At 57.2% G+C, this 18,313-nt stretch overlaps 2 protein-coding genes across 2 annotated transcripts; one reads left to right on the top strand and one right to left on the bottom strand.

Moving 5' to 3' along the window:
* Positions 1 to 208: 208 nt before the first annotated feature.
* nuo6 (NADH:ubiquinone oxidoreductase 51 kDa subunit) lies at positions 209 to 7,165 on the top strand (the record flags this gene model as incomplete). Its single annotated transcript, XM_002948322.1, has 12 exons — positions 209 to 285; positions 549 to 705; positions 881 to 1,034; positions 1,289 to 1,290; positions 1,459 to 1,622; positions 3,030 to 3,090; positions 3,611 to 3,725; positions 4,426 to 4,686; positions 5,277 to 5,353; positions 5,668 to 5,845; positions 6,497 to 6,636; positions 7,082 to 7,165. 12 exons carry the CDS (start codon positions 209 to 211, stop codon positions 7,163 to 7,165), a joined length of 1,470 nt encoding a protein of 489 aa, XP_002948368.1.
* A 3,364-nt stretch (positions 7,166 to 10,529) lies between these two features.
* On the bottom strand, positions 10,530 to 18,042 carry VOLCADRAFT_116800 (uncharacterized protein; the record flags this gene model as incomplete). Its single annotated transcript, XM_002948172.1, has 11 exons — positions 10,530 to 10,657; positions 10,712 to 10,828; positions 10,880 to 11,130; positions 12,861 to 13,225; positions 13,536 to 13,727; positions 14,247 to 14,648; positions 14,917 to 15,541; positions 16,109 to 16,278; positions 16,701 to 16,766; positions 17,306 to 17,504; positions 17,963 to 18,042. The coding sequence occupies 11 exons, from the start codon at positions 18,040 to 18,042 to the stop codon at positions 10,530 to 10,532; spliced, it is 2,595 nt and encodes an 864-aa protein (XP_002948218.1).
* Between the last annotated feature and the right edge of the window lie 271 nt (positions 18,043 to 18,313).

Below are 18,313 nucleotides of genomic sequence, written 5' to 3'. Positions count from 1 at the left end.
GAGGAAGTACGAAGGCGTACGGCGTACTGTGTTCAAGCAACGTGGACTAATCAGGTACCTAACCTTCAGTGCAACGTTAGCGTTAGGGACGTATCAAGGGTAGTCCAGCCATTTGCTTTCTACCCTTTGCGCGCCTTGAAAGGCGCAAGTTACATCAGTGTGTCGGCACTTGGTTCACACTCTATCGACTTGCCGCAAAGTTGTAAAAATGCAGAGGACTGGAGGCCTAGTGGCCCAGCTTGCTAGCGTTCAGCTTACTGGCGCGCTGCAGGAGCTAAAGACTGGGTGCGTTTGGAAAAAGGCATGCCTGCACAGTTTGAGGCTCTGATGCATAGAAGATATCATTTCCCTGGCCTATCCAATTTGCTTGGGCTGTTAAATGTGCAACGAAGCGATGCTAGGCTTGCCGAAAGTGGTGTGGTGTCAGGCTGTTCCACGTTGTTTGGTAGCACTTGAGTGAAGGCCGTTTGTGTTGGGAGGAGCATTAATTAACATTAGTCCGATAAGCTTCAGCAGCTCTCTGGAAACGAGGACGATACCCTGCGCAGGGTGCTGAGGGCTTTCAGCACGCAGGCGCCTGCAGCGGGCAATGTTGCTGCTCCTCCGCCTCCTCCGCCTCCTCCAGCTAAGACCTCCTTCGGCGGACTGAAGGATGATGATCGTATTTTCCAAAACATCTACGGCCGGCACGACACCAGCATCAAGGTGAAGCAGAAGCTCCTTCTTCCTTTTAATGGCTCTGCTTCCACTTTTTTGCAAGCTAGGGGGTCTCGTTTGTTTTGGCGTGCGCCTGTAAAGTTCAGCCTATTCTTCGCCGTGGCCTTCTAGTCATGCCAGGCAATGGCTAAGTTCTTACACCCAAAATTCATCACTTTTACAGGGTGCCATGTCTCGGGGCGACTGGTACATGACCAAGGAGCTCGTCCTGAAGGGCCGTGACTGGATTATCGACCAGATGAAGAAATCGGGCCTCCGTGGCCGCGGCGGTGCTGGCTTCCCCTCCGGTCTGAAGTGGAGCTTCATGCCAAAGGCGAGTGAATGATAGAGATGGGGCGGACAATACCCGGGGCCTTGAGGCCGCCCTCTTGTTGGGCTTCTACGTCACCTGCTTCAGTTCTGCTTGAGTACTGTTACCACCAGGAAGTGCGATCAAGTATTGATAAGGGCGGAGGGACGGCCCAGGCTGCACTATTATCTGGCGCAGTAGGGTCGGGATGGAGGGGTGGAAATCGGCTGCACACACCTTCATTCCTGTAACACGCCCACACGCCCACACGCCCACATCCAGTGGTTCGCCTTATCCCCCCACATCCCCACCCCCATGCAACTGCACCCTCACCCTCACCCCCACCCTCATCCCCAACATCACCCCGGATACTTCCGACCCTTCCCACCGGCCATTTTGCATACCACGTGCACACCCCTTTCCCCTCCCCCCGCCCCCCCCTCTACCGTCAGGCCTCTGACGGGCGACCCAGCTACCTGGTGGTGAACGGTGATGAGTCGGAGCCTGGCACGTGCAAGGACCGGGAGATCATGCGGCACGAGCCGCACAAGCTGGTGGAGGGCTGCCTCATTGCGGGAGTGGCCATGGGTGCGAGGGCGGGATACATCTACATTCGGTGGGTGTAGCCGGGAGCTGCGTGTGTGTGCTTGTGCGGGGTTGCGTGACGGCTTCAATGCGGTGACCACCATGGCAGTAATGACGGCCGAAGGAGTGGCGGGTGGGGTGGGGATAGGGCGGGCAGTGTATCTTAACAACGTGCATGGGGTCTGTAAGAAGTGCTTTACGTTTGAAGCAGGAGCGACTTCTGACGCGTGATGGTGCCATGCGCCTGGGGAAGGGACACTCGTACTCGTACTGCGTATGTATGTACATGCGAGCGCGTCGAGACTGGTAGCTGCTAAAGCCGAATTGATAAAGAGAGGGGTCGAAATGCCTTGCCTTGGGGATGAATCATGTTTTGGCGGCGGCCGCCTTTTACCCGCGGATTGATTGTTAGGATGGGGCCCCGGAGGAGGTGGGCTGTGAGAAGGGAGCGTGCTGGACTTGAAGTGAGGGCTTCCCGGAGGGTGTGTGTGCCACCGGTGGAAGAGTGCGTGTGTGTGCGTGTGGCCGCGGATTGCGGTGTCCATAAAAAGGTGGAGGAGCGTGGGATATGGGAGACGACAGTGCAGTAGGGGTGCAGGCCCGTGCAGACATGCTGGTAGGTTGTAGGGAAAGTCCGTTTTCGCGCGTAGGTGAAACCCTTTTAGGGTTTTGCAGCTGCGGAAAGAGGGTACGCTTGGTGGCGGTGTGGTGGCACGAACAGTAATGCATGTGTTTTTGCTAAGTTGATCTGCCCAGGATGGCGGGTTTGGAAGGCATTTGCTGCACTCGCGATACTGGGAAAGATGGCAAAGAAGTGGGGGGGGAGGGTTGGGGGCATCCAGTTGGCTGTTGATCTTCATCTTTGCTCTCCCGGTCGCCGCGAGGGCTGCCCAGGGGGGAACTCACCTCGGTTTAGGAACTCGGGCAGTATGTGTGTGCATGTGCGTGTCTGTGTGTGGGGGGGATAGAGGAAAAGGGGGGTAGGCTGGAAGGGAGGAGATCTGTTTATAGCTGTGTAGATCCCTGGGGTGTGATCCTGAACTCCGTGTGTGTGCGTTTGGGGGGGGGACAACTTGTAGGGGGGAGGGAAGGAGGGAAGTACAGGTTCTGATTGGACGTTGGATCGTGTTAGGCTGGCGCGGTGATCTAGTCAACCGGGGCGGCCAGAGTAATCTGTGCCCCCAGTAAGCTGCCTGTCTGGCTGTAAGCTGCCCAATGTGGCCGTAAGGGACCCTTTGCGCTGCCAGGTGTGCCGCCGGCCAGGTGTGCTGCTTGCACGTGCTTGTGTCGCACGTTCTACCATGCTCTTACCTGCCGGCCTGCCTGTTCTTTTTCTGCCGCTTGCGTGTATGGAGCCGGCTTGTATTGAAGTTGTTGGCCTACTCACCACCAGCTCACTCGCTTCATTCCCCTCCCTCCCTTCCTGTCGACCGCGCAGTGGCGAGTTCGTGAACGAGAGGCGCTCCGTGATGCGTGCCATTGACGAGGCCTACGCCAAGGTGGGGTCGGGAACTCGGGAGCCGGACTGGGGGAGGAACGCGGGGTCGGGCTGATGGAGGGGAGGGGAGTGGGCTGTATTGATGAATGGGACTTATACCCGTGTCGCTCCATCATTTTAAGAGGAAGTGGAGTGAGGCCCCCAGTGGAGAGTTTGACTCGCTAAGTCCCTTCTGTCGCCTCACCCCCACAGCAGGTCTTAACCACACAGGGCGACAACCCCGCAACAGGGCCCTCCCCCCTCCCTGGGCCCGGGGCCATCCTTCCATCCCGACCCTTCCCCTTCCCTTCCCTCCCCATTCCTCCCAACCCACCCCCCTTCACAGACCCATCTCCCTCCCGGGCCCTGAAGAACTCCCCGGGGGCCCGCTACCTCCTGATTCACTCTCTCCCCGTCCGCACCCGGCAGAGTGTGCCGCCTTACACAGGCGCCCCCCCCCCGTCTCTTACCACTCGTTCGTGGTTCGTCCTTCCCCCCCCCGTCTCTCACCCACCGCGTTTCATTCCGTCGCTCCCTCGCAGGGCTTCCTCGGTAAGAACGCCTGCGGTAGCGGCGTCGACTTCGACCTGATGGTGCACTACGGAGCGGGGGCGTACATCTGCGGCGAGGAAACGGCGCTTATCGAGTCGCTGGAGGGTGCGTCACTGCGCGCGCGTGGGTTGTTGTTGTGATTCCCGGGCTGTTGAGAGTGTTGGGGGCTGATGAAGTCGGGGGCGGTTTCTTGAGTGGATGCGTGAATGCATGCGTGGTGGGACTGTGGGGCCGGTCTGAAGGATGCGTATGGGGAGCTGACCGCGGACTTTGCTGCCTTTGGGCCTTTCCGGCTAGCTAGGGGCGGTGAGCTCATGCCGCGGTGCTAATAGACCTGTTTGAGCCCAATATCTTCTTGGTCTGAACGGGGCTTGCTAAGCTAAAGGCGGGAGCTAAAGGAGGGAGGGAGCTAACGGCAGCTTGTTGCACGTCGTGTCGGGCAGATGTGAACATTTCCTTTAGTCAGTCAGTCAGCCAGTCAGTGAGTCAGATGTTGTCAAGGCGGAAAACGGTGCCTTGCTTTGGGTTTTTTCCAGGTCGCCTGTCCCGCCGCCGCGCCTCATGGAAGCTCAGCACCCCCTCTTAATAACAATAACACACTGGTAGCGCTGTAGACACACGCGCTATCCGCGCATAGTTATTATTATTATTTATTCATTTGTTAAAAAATGCCGTGTCATGCCGTGCTGCTGGAGGAGGCTATCTCTAGAACCATCATCCGTCCACCTTGTCCACCTTGCCATATATCTACACACACACTGATACGTTGCGCGCGCCCCCTCCCCCTTTTGAACCCGGTCCGCAGGCAAGCAGGGCAAGCCCCGCCTCAAGCCCCCTTTCCCCGCCGGCGTGGGTCTGTACGGCTGCCCCACCACGGTCACCAACGTGGAGACCGTGGCGGTGTCGCCCACTATCCTGCGCCGCGGCCCCGAGTGGTTCTCGTCCTTCGGCCGCAAGAACAACGCCGGCACCAAGCTGTTCTGCATCTCCGGCCACGTCAACCGGCCCTGCACGGTCGAGGAGGAGATGAGCATCCCGCTGAAGGAGCTCATCGAGCGACATGCAGGTGGGAACTGGTTCATTTATTATATCGCGGGAGGGATGATTTAGGGTTAAAAGAAATATTGTTTTGTTGATATAGGAATGGTGGAGTGTGGTTTGGTGTGAGGAGGAAGGTGAGTTGTGGGATGAGGATGTGGTTGCCGGAGCCGCTATCCCAAGTTCTCTGTGGTTTAGGGTTTTCCTTTCGAGCCCCTCTCCGATACACACAACCCGGAACTCCCTGATGCTGCCGCCACCAGTGCTCGCAAGCGTTGTTCGGCTCTCCGTCGTCCGGTGTGGTGGTGGTGTTGAGCATATCGTCTGTAAAGCAGCATGCTGCCGGTCCTGACAGGGGGACATCGTGATGAGGCACATCCTGATGCACACACACGTGTGTCAGCCATCACGTGCTCTCTCTCTCCCCACCTGTGTGGCGGTGGTTCGTCATACGTCATCATGAAAACCCTGCGCTTGGGGCTCTTTTGAGCCTCGCTGTTGATTATCATCCATTATTCCCACCATACCAGTTTTTGTTTTGCTCCCCTGGTTGGTACAACATACATTCTTACTCGTGTGGAAATCAACACCCCGTGTACCAACACCCTCTGCACGCAGGCGGTGTCCGCGGCGGTTGGGATAACCTGCTCGCCATCATCCCGGGCGGCTCCTCAGTGCCGTTGCTGACCAAGAAGGTGCGGAGACAGCCCGGGTGGGGTGGGGTAGGGAAGGGTAGGGGGCCTGCTGGGGAGGCAATCTGATGGGAGGGGTTTGGTTACGATTCTGATGGCGGTGGAGGTGAGGTGGAGACCGGAGACAACCATGTCACGCGCCATGGCAGCACCATGCTCTCCCGTGATCCCGCCGTGCCGTTTTCTCCTTTTCCCCCCCCCCCCTTGCACATGACCCTCCCCCCTTCCCATGGCAGTAGCTTCACTCGTTCGTGGTTCGTCTTTCCCCCCTTCCGTTGTCGTGATGATGTCCCCTGTTCGCCCCCCTTCATCCCCAGTTGTGTGACACGGTGCTGATGGACTTCGACGCGCTGAAGGAGGCGCAGTCGGGGCTGGGCACCGCAGCCGTCATCGTCATGGACAAGTCCACGGATGTCATCGACGCTATCGCCCGGCTGTCGTACTTTTACAAGCACGAGAGCTGCGGCCAGTGCACACCTTGCCGCGAGGGGACCGGTGGGTGGCGTCCGGCTGGGAGGGGGCTGCGATGATCACGAGCACCAAATGATTTGCGATGGGGTGTAGGGTCCCCGGGCGATGAAGCATGCGCCCGACGTCAGTTAGCGGTTACATGTCACATGGGGCTCTGTACAGGGGTCGGCTTCGAGTGGCAGTAGTGAGGATGCTGAAGGCGGGGAGGCAGGAGGGGGATGGGGAGGGGACGGGGGTGGTAGGTTTAGGTGTGTGGGGGGCCCCCCACATGCTGTATAAATAGTCGAAAGAAAAGCGCGTGTCTGGCCTAGGGCAGCAGGTCCAGAGTAGCAGGGCAAGGAGATGCGGCGGGGGGAGGCAGAGGGCCAGGGAAAAGGAAAGGCGGCGGGTTACCGGCGCAAATTTCATAGCCAAATTCAAAAGTTCAAAAAATGGAATGACCAGTACAGCTTTGTATGTAAGTTCTGAGTATCAGCGCAGCCGACATGCGTTGCACCTTACTGCTATCGCCAGGTCCCCGAACACTTTATTCACCCACTGCACAACTACTCGCCGTTCCGTGCTGAATAAAACGGTTTCTCGTCTTTGTTTTGGTTTGGTTGGGGGGCCCTACCGCTGGCACCGTGCCGACGTGTCAACTTCGCGCCTTTGTGGTGTTGTCTGCCCGTCCGCTAGGCTGGCTGTATGATATCATGACCCGTATGAAGAAGGGCGACGCGCGGCTGGAGGAGATCGACATGCTGTGGGAGATCACCAAACAGATCGAGGGGCACACCATCTGCGCTCTCGGTGACGCGGCGGCGTGGCCGGTGCAGGTGGGTGTGGTCATGGGGCTCACCCCGCTGCTGCTGCTGCTGCCCGGTTAGAGGGCGGTACGTGTGTGTATATATATATATATGTATGTATACATATATATGGGTGTGTGAGAAAATGGATTTGTTGTAAGGACAGTATTTAGCCGCTCGAGTGTCACGGTGGCCATCTGCCACAACCCGGCCAGCAAACTAAACACGTACGCGTCCCCTAAGTCCCTTGAGTCGGTAATCCCCCCTCCTTCCCGTACCAGGTACCACACATCACATCTATATCTATCTGATCCTCGCTTTTCTTTGGCCATCCTGATGTGTACTATACAGCACGTGTGGCACAACATGCATCATGTGGCATACCAGCACGCATAACTTCCCGTGGCTCTCCCCACCTCGCGGCGTTTTCTTATGGTTGCCACAATTCATGCATCTTTTTACTCACCACCCTCAGGGCCTCATTCGCCACTTCCGCCACGAGATGGAAGACCGCATCAAGAACGCGGGCGCCCGGGAGAAGATCGCAGCCACCGCCTAAGTCGGCTACTGCCAAACCCGGTCCCGTACCGCAATACCGCCGCAGTCACGGCACCAAGTTCCGTTTCTATAACAAGAAGCGCTTGTCGCTGTTGCCCGGGGCCGAATCGTACTCTGTCTGGCAACCTGTTTCGAGAGCCGCTGCTATCTCCGCCTGCTGATGTGCAGCAAAGTGGCTGTGTATAAAGCGCCTTGAGGACCCTAAATGGGACGGAAAAGTGGTGAGGAGTAAAGCGCTGCCTGGTTTGATGGCAGCGGGTGTTGCGGGGGGGAGTGTGCTGGTGCGTGGCAGTCCGAAGGCTTCTGTCTTTGCTATAGGGCCAAGCTGTGGCCGTGGGGTGTTGCGAAAAGCGCGGTCCCAAAGGCGCGGCTTTAATGCTAAGTGCGGTTGCGCCGCCTCCTTCCTGCTGTTTCAGCTGCTGTGCTCGGGAGTGCTCTGGCTCGGCGTGCTGTCCTGGCGGCGGTCTTGTTGTGCCTTGGGTCTGTCTTACGCGGGAAGTGTCTGTCTGTGCATGGGTGTCATCGTTCACCTAAACGTCGCGGCTGTGCTGATGCGGACTGCTGCGCTCTGACCAGCGTTCTCGCTTGCGGGTGGCTATTTGGGAAGTCGTTAAATCTTGTTTGTCGCGTGTGGGGCAAACAGCATCGCAGCTTGAGGGTCGCTTGGTTGCGCAGCACACCGCGCGCGTTCAGTGTGCCATGGGTTCGCGCTGGGGTCCTGTAGGTAGATCAGGGTCCCATTCGCGGAATGCTGGTCGCTTTCGTGATTTTGCGATTTGCGCTGTCAGGTATCGCGCTTCTGGCTTAACAACGTCAATTCAAATACTCACGTCGGGTCTCATACGACGAATTCGGCTAAGTGGTTTGCTGACTCATAACGGGGTGAAATCAGTCACGGGTGATAGCGGTGGTAACTCCAGTTCTCTCCAGCTCCCGGTCGCCTTGCTTTGTTATAGGGGCATAAAACAAGATTAGCTTTGGTTTGCGATGTTCGCCGGTATTTGTGTTATGCGCATTTAGAGTGCGTGCATGCATGCAGCAGAAGGGAGACGTCATCAGTGTCACCGGAGGAGGGTTGCAGAGCGGCGCCCCATCCTCGCATCCTGGGGAGGGGGTGGTCGGGCCCGCATCCTGTCGGTTGGATACATCCTACACATACCCCTTTTACCATCCTCGAGCCAATCCGCCGTCCTCATCCTTGGTGGGTTGGCGTCCACCCTTCCAAATTCGGCCCTCTGCTGTCCTTATCCTGGCGGGGTCCACAATTCTATCCTACTCTTTCCTATCCGTATCCTGTCCCCGACCCTCCAACGCATCCTGGCCGCTCTGCAGCCCCCCTGTGTCACAGAAACGTGTGGTGTGGAAACTTCTCTCAACGCAATATTCGGTCACAGGGTTTGTCCGGAGAGTTTTTTTACCATGTGTGTGTGTTACATGGTTGGGGGTGCGTGACCCCATATACCCATACGAGCCGAAGCCCCAAGGGCAATATGTATACGCCTAAAAGCCACGGAGAAAAGGAAACACCGCATGTTTGTGTACAAGGTGGCAATTGATGCGTGCCATGTGCCATCTATGACAGTGTGAAATAAGGAGGAGATGCCGAATCGTTCCATCGCACACCCAAATTGCGTTTCCGCCTCATACCCTCGTTTAGTCGACTCACCACGCAAACATCACGCAGCGACAAGGTGTAGGTGTGTGTGTGTGTGTGTGTGTGTGTGTGTGTGTGTCAGCCTTCTCAAAGCCAGGGACAAGGACGGACTGTACTGCCCTGCTCAGAACCGGCACACGTCACCTCGAGAAAGACATTTGCGAAGACGAGTAGTAAGGCGGCGAGGCAGAGAAAAAGCGGCCAGCAGGTCAAGAGCCAAGGGCGGCAAGCGCGGGAATACAGCTACGCCCTGGCTCATCAACGACACATAGTCACATATACCGCCGAGGACATATGCCGTGCGGTTGGGCACAGCTAGCAGCTATGAGATGCAACTGACACAGTAAGGAGTGGAAGCGCCATGCCGATACATTTTGCGGCGGCTCGAGGTTCAGAGACTGCATGTGGGTGTGTGTTACATGGTCGTGGGTGCGTTCCCCGTACCTGCAAACCGCCCTAATACGAGCTGAGGCTTAAGGGCTGCCAGATTGCCTATATGCGCCATTCTACCTCGCACTTCAAACAAAGCAAGCGTGGTTGAAGGCCATGGATACCCAGCAAGGTTACAGTAGCCGGTCCGCCGAGAGGGTAACACACGAGGCGGTGTTTTTTTTGGCGGTTTCCTAATTTTATTCCCCTCCCTGCCGGAACACCCACATGCGCGGCGTGGCCATTTCCAGGTGCAGGTGTGGATATGGTTCACATTGAAGTTGAGAAGTCGTGCATGCAGCGGTCGTCAATCAAGACGGGGCGCAGGTATATCGATCAATCGAACATCCGAAGTTGGTCTTGTTGGTCTGGGAGCCCTCTGCAGCTGGTGGTCTGGGAGGTAGAGGCCTTGGCAGAAACCATAAAAAACCTGGCCTGTCCTGAAATATTGCGGGCGTGCTGGCTACTTCTCTTTCTTTTCTTTTGGTGCTTGCTACTTTTCTTTCTTTTCTTTTGGTGCTTGCTACTTTTCTTTCTTTTCTTTTGGTGCAACTCTCCCTGTGCAGTGTCCTACCTGCTCATATCGCGGCAGTATGCTGGGCGGCGTGTTCCGGTTCTCTGTCATGGCTTGGGTTGGGCCTTGGGTGCTGTTGGGTGATTCCGGATTAGAGCTTTGTTTCCTTTTCCCTCCGTCGGCCTCCTCTTTCTTTGCTATCTTTGTAACCATGAAACATCCTCCTGTCGAGGAAATCCCCGGGGGTACGGTTCACCGCCCTTTCAAAGCAAGCGACCCTAACCACACGCTTTTTGACTTTCGCTTGCTCTTGCTCTTGAAGGGGGACGTAAGAAAGGGAACAGTCCGAAATCTCCCCTTGGTATCCTTCATCCATCCAATCGGCCAGCTTCATAGAGCTCAGCACTAAAATGCGGGATATCGACTTCGGGACAGCTGTGGATATCCGCGCAGCCGAGTTGAGCTCCGGTGCGGCCACTGCATCCATCCAACTACACGGCGAAGGTGAAGTTGCACATCCGACTCACATACACACACATACCTTCCTTTCGAGCATGCGCTACCTTTCGTTGCCATAAGTACTAACTTTTCCTTGCAACACAACAACTCAACAGACCATGCAAAATATATGCACCAATCAGCCATGCATGCCCGGCACACACACTACAACCGGAACACCCACAGCGGGCCACCGCAACGTAGAAGGAACCCAGGCGGGCTCCGCCTCCGCCCACCCATGAGATCATCGAGGAAGCCGCTTCTCCGCCGTCATTCGTACAGTACGAGCAGGGACTGCATCATGATGTACCCTGCCGTGGAGCCCGCGGGCGGATCTCCGGGCTCCTGGCGATCTCCGTAAAAACCTTTGTACCGGATTGTATTGTTGGCGGGCGAACCTGGCGGTCGCAACGCATCGCTCACATCCACGACCCATGGGTCCACCGCCGCACCATCACACCAGCCGCCGCGCCCGTAGAACCATGTGCCGTGCTGATTGGGCACCCCGCCGTATAGTACGGCATCAGCGCAGCCCCATGCCGTACCCGCTTCCGTGAAGTTGAGTACCCCTACCTCACGCCCGTTAACGAAAAGGTGGTGCGAAGTAGGACAGAACTCACCACAGCCTGCAGTGGCGTCGGATCCGTGGCCCGTGATGTACGACACAATGGTCGCGGCACGGGTGCGGCTAGGCGTAGGCAGTGTGACTGTCGCACGGTCCCTGTTGTACGATGCGTCGAAGGTGGCGCTTTCAAATAGCAGGTGCACGTCGAATGGCCGCAGGCCGCGGTCAGCTACATGTGCCCTTGGCGGCGACGACGACAGCCTTGCCACGGCCGCCTTGGCTGTTGACGTTGCCGCGGCAGTTGCGCTGATGGCCGCAGAGGAAGTGCGCTGAAGGCTTTCAAGAAGTCTTTGCGGTGCAACAGCAGCAGCACTAGCAGCACTAGCAGCACTAGCAGCACTAGCAGCACTAGCAGCACTAGCAGCACTAGCAGCACTAGCAGCACTAGCAGCACTAGCAGCACTAGCAGCACTAGCAGCACTAGCAGCACTAGCAAGCTCCCGTCGGCTCTGAACAAAATGCCTGTGAAGACCACCGCCGGTGCCGCCTTCCACTTCTCCGGCAGCAGGGCCTTCCAGCGGGGCCATCTCCGCTGATAAAGAGGAGCCCTCTGGCTTTCCCAACGCTTCCGGATTGCCGTACGAGTCAATACCGCCCTGCCCCGCCGCCGTGTCGCCTCCTTGCGTTGCAGCGACAGGGTGGACGTGGGGGGCTTGCCGCTGCGAGAAGATGAGGGCCAGGCTCGCCGTCCAGTTGCCGTCCGCCCAAGGGGCGGTTTGTACGGTAAACGAGCACCTGCGGACGTACATACACACGTGGCACAGTACCCGGATGCATTATCCCGCCGCCGTTGTGGCTGAGCTGCTCGCGAGCACGAGTACATGGCGGTATATCTCAACACTCAGGAGGTTGAGCTTTGATTGCCCCTATTCGCTCTGTTTTCCAGACCTGCGATCCAGCCAAGTCCATCCCAGCAGCCAGCAGCAACCCACGAACCCGCGAAGCGCACTTCCCCCAGTGAACACACGCAGCTTGAAGTACACCCTCAACGTTTATGACTCTATGACTCCGTCGTTCTGATGACGTGTCTCTCGCGGCTGTTGATCCACACAAGACAAGACGAAAAGCATGTCCTTTCGGAAAGAGTCCACGTGAGCACTAACTCTATAGGATGACGACGTCTGCTCTGATACTGGGCTGCTGCTGCTGCTGCTGCTGCTGCTGCTGCTGCTGCTGTTGGGACTCAGATGTTGCATTGTATATAAACGTCTTTTACGCTCATTTGACATGTGCGCGCCACTAGTCCACCGGTAGGATATTTGCCTTCCAAGCAAAAGAACGGGGTTCGACTCCCCGGTGGCGCACTTATAGTATGCCCAATATACAGTAACATACACGCAGGGACTTTTCGTCGGGTTTCATGGGGTGGATCAGACCAAAGAGGATGAGACAATTCCAGGTCATGGACTTATGTGGGTATTTTTATAAAATTATGATGGGGTGCGGATGACTAGTTGAAGTTGGACAACCTTACCCACAGCATCTGCTTGCTAAAGAGGTCGCAATTAGCAGGCGCACTGGTACGCCATAACAGTCTGGATAGTTCACCAGTTAGTTCGACTTAATTTTTCTTTTCAAGCGATAGGATAATAGTGTTTGTTGTGTACTTGTATGACATCTATGGCTATTTTGGACAGCCTTCGGCTGGTGCCCTTGGGGCCCCCCTCAGGACCCCGGGCATGTATTGGCCCCGCCAGATTACACCTTTGGAGAGTGACGCAACTCCAGGTGGTGTAATACACACATAAAAACAGACATAAACACACACACACACACGCACACTTCTGCCCAGCGAAATGACATTATTTGTCATGCCATCCCACATTCCACACTGCCATCACCATCCCGCTAACCTATATGGCTCCCCCCAACTCGCACCGACACCCAACCACCTGCTGCCGTCCGCCAGCAGCCCAATCAAGGGGGTCACGTCCGTCAGCCACCGCCCCACACGACGTCGGAACGGCGTCGCCCACCGCCCCAGCTCCAGTCCACAGCGCTGCGGCGCCTCAAGCGCCTCCATCGCATCAAGGATGATGCCATCATCCATTGCCACGGTCGCAGCCATCCCAGCCGCAACCGCAGCAGCAGCAGCAGCGGCATTCCCCTGCGTTGGCGGCCTCGGTCGCCAGAGCGTTGTGGGGCAGGGCCGGCACCGCTCCGGCTGCGGACTACAGCACGCGAACAGCTGTACCACGTGGTCCCAGGCAGGGCAGCTGGCATCCATGGGCCCGGGGCAACCCAAGGAGAAGTCCAGGAAAAGGCGGTGGCGGTGGAGGCGGCGGAGAAGGTGGCGCGGCAGGTGGGCTGTGGCGGTGGCGCCGTGCGCCCCCGGGAAGGCCTGCGATGCCGTGGGCGGATAACGCCGGGGGGGTGGGGGGGTGGGGGGGTGGGGGGGTGTTGAGCACGGAAGAACCCGAATACCCTCGGGCTAACAAGGATACCACCGCTCCGTGTCCCTCCGCACCGGAAGATAGAACACACACACCCCACATTCCCCCTTTCCAGGACGGATTGAAGTCCACAACACACTCATCACACACCCCGTACTCACGTTCCTCGCATCCCGTACACGCCCCGCATTAACCTCGTACATACAACATGAGATATACATTGGACCCGTACCCACCGTACCTTACCTACATACCTACCGTGTCTTTAAAGACGTTAAGGACGTGGCTGTGAGCGGCGGGTTGGCGTAGCTCTTGGAGCTGTTCGCTCAGGCGACTCAGGTAGACCAGCCACCAGGCGGCCCACCCCGCGTGCATCATCAGCGGCAGCTGTGCCCAGCCCCCCTCCGCCAGCCTCCCTTGAGCGTCGATTACGAACCAGCCCGCGGGGATCTGCCCTCGTTTATGTAGGTAACAGAACATGGAGGCGAGAAGATAAAAGAGTAATACTTGCAAAGAATTTATAGACGCAGTTCGATTCCTGAAATTTATGTATTAAAAAACAGAAAGGAAGCAGCACAAGCAGAAGAGGATGCAGGAAGGACGGAAAGAAGGACCACCTGCACGCGGCGGCTGCAGGAGTGGAAGAGAGGGCGCCGGCAAACGGAAAGGGGCCCCGTCAGGGAAGCGGATCTCTGCCAGACCCGGGGAAATGATTCTCCCATCCGACCGACCTCCCATCGTGGTAAGTAAGGGTTGCTGCAGTGTATGTATGTCGTCACATATAAAGACATCATGACGGGTATTTGCGGTATCGCAGTACTGTGGTCGTGTAAAAGGTCGTGTAAAAAGCGACGTGGTTACCAAGTACCCAAATCTTGTCCATGTATCACGTATCCTCAATCACGAAACCCATCATGACAAATGTGGTGTTGACAGCTTTTGTGTGTGATGTTAGCGAAACGATCGTACCGGTTTTACTCGGAACTCGATCTCTGTGTTGACCTCCTCTCGGGTCGCATTACCCATCAGAGCCAACAAGTCTTGACCGTCAGAGTACGACACCATGGCCGCCGGAATACACGGCTGCTCCTCCTCCTCCTCCTCCTCCTTCGAAGAAACCGAGCTGCCAGCCCGCCGCCCCCGGCCTCGCGCCAGTGTGTTATCCACCTCCGGTTTCACTCCGCCGCCGCCGCGGCCGGCGTCAGCATCAGCCCCATGACGTCGAAGCAGGTATGACTGCTGCCTTACATCGTCATACGGCGACGGGATGCCGTACAGCATCTCCGGCCCGAAGCCAGGCTCTGTCGGCGTGATGACCTCAACATCGCGGCCAGGGCTGGCAACAAAGATGACGCCAAGCGCGCCTGTCCGCTGGAACGTCCGTACGGTTAGTTGACGGTTAGGAGGTTGGTACGAAGATGGTTGTCGACAAGAGGTTCTCCCCAACTTTATCACTTCAGGCATTTCTGTCCTTTGCCCTGTCTCTTGTATTTATACCAAAAGAAAAGACGTCTCCTCGTAGATAGGTAGGTACATCTTACAATCTTTTTTGTCGATTCGCACGGAAGCAATCGCATACGCAAGGAAGGCGAAACGGTCATCGCCTCCAGAGGGCTCAAAATCCGGCGTAATCACGCACCTGCATATTCAGTACGATATCGCCGTACGTGCAATCCGGATGGCCCTCCCGACTTGCATTCGACACCAGCACCCAGGCACCTGAGAAGCGGCTGCCGCTGCTGCTCGTACTACCGCCACCGCCGCCGTCAACAGGGCCGCCGCCGCCGCCGGAGGCTGCAATGACGTCACCCAGGTCGCAGGGTGAATGTACAGCTCCCGCGGCTTCAGCCTCGTCACCGCCGCTGACGTCATCAAATGCGACCAGCGGCACCGGGTTGGGTGAGGCAGCGGCGGGACTTGGGAGCCAGCCGTACCATGCATCCAACCGAGCGACCGTCAGACCGTCTTCAGCCGCCGGCTCGGGCGGTGCTGCCTTCGGAGCCGCCGCCTCCGCCTCCACCTCCGCCGCCGTCACCGATGCCGTGGCTTCAGCCACTGCACCGTCAGCTGTAGCGCGGCGGGTGGCGCTTGCAGCAGTGGCAGTAGCAGCGGAAGGCGGCGGTGGATGTCGTTGTGATGGCCCTGTGTGGGTCCTCCTGGCGTGCAGCACTTTCATGTCGAGAGTCCACTGCTGTAGCAGCAGCAGGAGCTGCGGGCTCACTGCTGTGGCGGCTGTCAGGGAGAAGTGGAAGTGCCCCAAAACTCTGCGGGACGGAGGATAAACAGGGGAGGGGGGGAGGTTGTGGAGTGACCGATGCCCTGGAGGAGGAACGGACCAAAGCGGCTGTTTGGTGATGGGGGTGATGGGGGTGATTGGAGTGATTGGAGTGATTGGGGTGATTGGGGTGATTGGGGTGATTGGGGTGATTGGGGTGATGGGGTGATTGGGGAAAGAACGAACAAAGGGGAAAGTGAGAGAGCAGCAATCATCATCCAGAAAAACAAAAAAGAACAACGTTCAAAATCGAACGAAACAGGATCCAGCAGGCGGGCGAGAGGTCAAGGGAGGGGCGATGACGTGAAGCACAGGGCAGGGCAGTGGGCGCAACAGCCGATGGCTCTGCTCCGATCACAGAGTGCACTAACCGATTGGTTGGTTGCGGTGGTTGTGGTGGTTATTGCGGTTATGTGGTGGTGATGACTGTTCCGCAAATCGAGGGAGGGATACGCGAATGGCTGAGTACGATTGCGTGATGGGTGGCAATGTGTAAGGTGGAGAGAGCGCTGCAAGATGAAGCAGATAAAGCGGGGGGGAGAGGCAGTTGCCGCACCTTTTGCGTAGATCCTCGTCCGTCGTCTCGTCGCTGCCGTACACTTCGCGTGCCGCTGCCATCATCTCCCCGTACATGTAAAACGCCAGTTCAGCGGCGGCGGCGGGGCTGTATGTGTACGGCAGGAAAAGGTAGTCGACGGCGGCGAGAGGCGCATGACGCATGAACATCTGTGTCGTACACCACCGGGCAGTGAGCGGAAGCGCCGCCAGGAACACGGCCCGTGAAATTTGCAGCTCATCACCCGGAGTATGATTACTAATCTTGCCGGCTTGAACACCCATCATCTCGTGCAGCCTCTCTACAGTTTTTTGGCTGCCACTGTTGCCCTAGCTCCGTACCATCAGTCACCGGCCCTCCCTCCAACCCCCCCAATCCCCTCCAGCAGGTGTCTGATCGCAGCGCCCATTGCCGGGGAGTACCCACTGACTCACTGACCCACCGACCCCCCTGGCGTGTACGGAATCCCCTGACTTGTACGGAACTCCCCCTGACGTATACGGAATTCCCCGACGTGTACGAAACCCCCCGACGTGTACGGAACCCCCCGACGTGTACGGAACCCCCCCTGAAGTGTACGGAACCCCCCGACCTGCATGGACCCGCCGCTCCACATGGCCCGCTGGAGGGGGTCCCGGGGGTTGAAGACGATCACCACCTGGGGGGTGTGTCCGGGTCACAGCGAGACACACGCTCACATACATACATTCATACAGGCATACACGCACACAGGCATACATACAGCGACAGCGGTGTGGAGTGCACAACGCAGTTCGCATCTCATCGTGCAGATAAGAGATATGACGCAGACGAATCCGCCAACATCAGATGTTATCGTTGCCTCAGGCCTTGATAGGGCCGGATGGAGAGCAAAACGTGGGTGCGAACCCCACCTACATACATACATTTTCACCCCGATCCCACCACCACACTGGTGGTCATATATACCCTCAGACTCGTCATCATCAATACAGCTCCCCCCCCGCCGTGTTTAAACAAAGCGCCGCGGACGGCCCCCGGGTCATATTACTGCTGTCACCACTTCCTGGTCTATATATATACACGTATGGTAACGCTTTCCTATGTGAGTGTCGGTCACAGGTCACAGGTCCCCTTACCCCCACTCCCCCACTCCCTGGCGCATTACCCTTTTTTCAAAGCTTTGTTAAACCCTTCCCCGAATCACCCACCACCCACCACAGGCAGTTGTGATGTGCTTGGGTCGTAGCGGAATGGGCCCAGAGGGGTGTCGACAGTGAAGGCCGCTGTACGCTGTCCGGGAAGTACGGCATGCCTGCCTGGGCCGCCCTGCGCGCTCCGGGAAGCGTCGCTAGGGCCGATGCCGCTACCGGCGTTGCGGCCATCCGTGGCGCTGCTGGCGCCCTTTTGATTTGCTCTGATGTCCGGGGATATGTTGCTGGCTGTGGTTATGGTAGCTACAGGGAAGGCATCGACGCCGGGGTGTTGGCCGTGGCTGCGTCGCTGGCCCTGGCCACTGTTAAGGTTGGTCCTTACGGCCAAAGTTTCAGCTTTAGATACATCTGTTGCTTTTGAAAAATCTCGTGGCTCAATACGCGGTTGGCTTCGGGTGTCCAAGGGTAAGGACCCATGACCAAGGGCCTTCAAAAGATTCCCGTTGTTCAATGAAAATGCATATCTTAGGCTTAACAGCACATGGAACGTAACCAAGCAAGTAAGCTGCCAAGTTCGACGGGCATCTGAATGGCTCCACCGGAACTCCTTGGACCTCCAAGGCTTTAGATTTGCGGCCAGACTCGGCCCCATAGCTTGAGCTTTGCTTCACAGCCGGCTGTGCATATCAATTTCAGCATTGTGGGAGGTGTCCATTCTCACCGGATGCACCTTGTTCGGAAGTCCGTGATGAAGATTTCTATATCAGCATACGGCAGTATATTGGTGCGAAATGTCAACATTTTTAGACATAAACGATAAAAGGTCTTTGTGTGGTCATGTAACCGATTTAACGAACTTCCGCAAAATCGGGTTACTGTAGTCAACAAAGGTAAAAACGCTTGAATCAAGAAGATATAACGCTTTTATACAGCCTGAAAGTGCGTGAACATTGTACCTTTTGAACGCTCGACGTGTCGCTCGCGCACTGCCCCATTTTGCACGAGAAAACTCGCGACGCTGGCTTTTATGTGCTGGGAAAGGAACATCTATTGATTAGCGCGGTTGCTAACG

Source organism: Volvox carteri, assembly GCF_000143455.1.
Source record: "Volvox carteri f. nagariensis unplaced genomic scaffold VOLCAscaffold_9, whole genome shotgun sequence".
Lineage (NCBI taxonomy): Eukaryota > Viridiplantae > Chlorophyta > Chlorophyceae > Chlamydomonadales > Volvocaceae > Volvox > Volvox carteri.
This window is presented reverse-complemented; position numbering and strand designations above follow the sequence as displayed.